The sequence below is a fragment of the Setaria italica genome, chromosome VII (genome assembly GCF_000263155.2).
Source record: "Setaria italica strain Yugu1 chromosome VII, Setaria_italica_v2.0, whole genome shotgun sequence".
Classification (NCBI taxonomy): Eukaryota; Viridiplantae; Streptophyta; class Magnoliopsida; order Poales; family Poaceae; genus Setaria; species Setaria italica.
Genome location: NC_028456.1, coordinates 15,212,889 through 15,214,546, shown reverse-complemented (window position 1 = coordinate 15,214,546; position 1,658 = coordinate 15,212,889). Strand labels below are relative to the sequence as shown.

The 1,658-nt window shown below is 64.9% G+C and overlaps 1 protein-coding gene across 1 annotated transcript; it reads right to left on the bottom strand.

Moving 5' to 3' along the window:
* Positions 1–590: 590 nt before the first annotated feature.
* On the bottom strand, positions 591–1,445 carry LOC101759532 (cytochrome P450 89A9-like). The gene has a single exon (XM_012847599.2). It carries the CDS (start codon positions 1,443–1,445, stop codon positions 591–593), a length of 855 nt encoding a protein of 284 aa, XP_012703053.1.
* Between the last annotated feature and the right edge of the window lie 213 nt (positions 1,446–1,658).

The following is a 1,658-nucleotide window of genomic DNA, read 5'->3' as shown; positions in this document are numbered from 1 at the left end:
GCTCATGTCTTCCTGCGTGGTGTGATGCGCGCCCTGAGCTGCGTCTTCATGACATTGAAGAACATGTCCATCTCCGTGAAGTCGACGCCGCCGCCGTCCTTAGCCGCCGGCGACCACTCGAACTCACGCACGGCTGCGGCCACGAAGCACCCGACGTGAAGCATGCCCAGCGCTGCGCCCGGGCAATACCTCCGCCCTGCGCCGAAAGGCACCATCTTGACCTCCTTGGGCCCTGGAACCAGGGCCACACCTTCGCCCTCCCCGCCGGCGAGGAACCGCTCCGGACGGAACTCGTCGGGGTCCGTCCACGCCTCCCTGCTCCTGCCGATGTCGCTCGCGTTGAGCTTGAAGTGCATCGTCGCGTCGCCTTCCGCAACCGCCGTTGCTCCACCCACCGCCGCGGCCGCCGCCGCTTCGGTGCCGACCTCGCGCATGATGGACGGCAGCGCGGGGTGTATCCGGAGGCACTCGAGTATGACGGCGCGGAGGTACGGCGGCGTGGTCCGGAGGTGGTGCTCCTCGTGCCCGGCGACCTGGCGGTGTACCTTCTCCTGGACCTCCGGCCGGGCGACGAGATGGGCCAGCACCCACTAGACGGAGCACGCGACCGTCTCGGCGCCTGCGAGGATGAACTCCCACACGATGGGGCCCATCTCAGCGTCTGTGAGCAGGCGGCCGCGCCGATCGCCGCCGGCGGCGTCGTCAGCGGGGACTCGGAGGACGAAGAGCGAGTCGACGTACGGGGTGACGCTACCGCCGCCGCCGCCGCCACATCCCCGTTCCGTCCACCGACGCCTGGCTGCAATGATGAGAGTGATCATAAGGTAGGATAGCCGGTTGAACGCGGCGTCGAGGCGTAGCCACCGTCTCCGGTACAAAACCCTCGGCAGCCTCGTGGCTTCCACGGCCTTGGTTCCGGCGTAGGCGAACAGGAACTCCATCTGCGCGCGGTCTATGGCGCGCACGTCGTGCTCATCGACGGCGCCTTCACCGAAGCACAGGCGCGCCATCAGCGTGTAGATCGCGTGGCGGAGGCCGTCGCGAACGACCACCTCGCCGCCGGCGTCTCCGCGCCGAGCGGCGTAGAGGTCGGCGACGAAGCTCTCGACGGCCTCCCGTTGAGCCTGCTCCAGAAGGCCGAGGCGCGTCGGGTGCAGGATGCCCGCGGTGAGGCTGCGCCGGAGCACGCCCCAGGACGGGCCATAGGGTATGGTGCTGATGCTGTGGTGCCGCCCGGCGGCGTCGAAGTCTAGAGGGAAGGGTTTGGTCGGGCGGTTGGAGAAGGCGTCGGCATGGTCGAAGAGCATGCGCCGGGCGACGTCCGGGTTGCTGATCTCGACGGTTGGCTGTAACAAGGTGTATGGAGCATGCCTAGTGCTTCGCAGTAAGATGCCGACGAAGACGATGGTGGCCAGGGCGATCCAGAGCAGCTGCAGTGTTTCCATGTTTGGTATCTGCCGTAGGAGCTGGACAGAACGAGTGATGTGCTGGGATGCATCTATATATAGTTAGTCATAAGGAGTGCTCTCGATCGGTACTAAGGGTCTGTTTGGTAGAGTTGCAATTCTGAAAAAATAGCTCCAGGTCCATAGATCCAGCTAGCTCCATCATAGAGCTGCTCACCGTTGATCTGAGATCTCAAAAAGCGTTTGGTACAG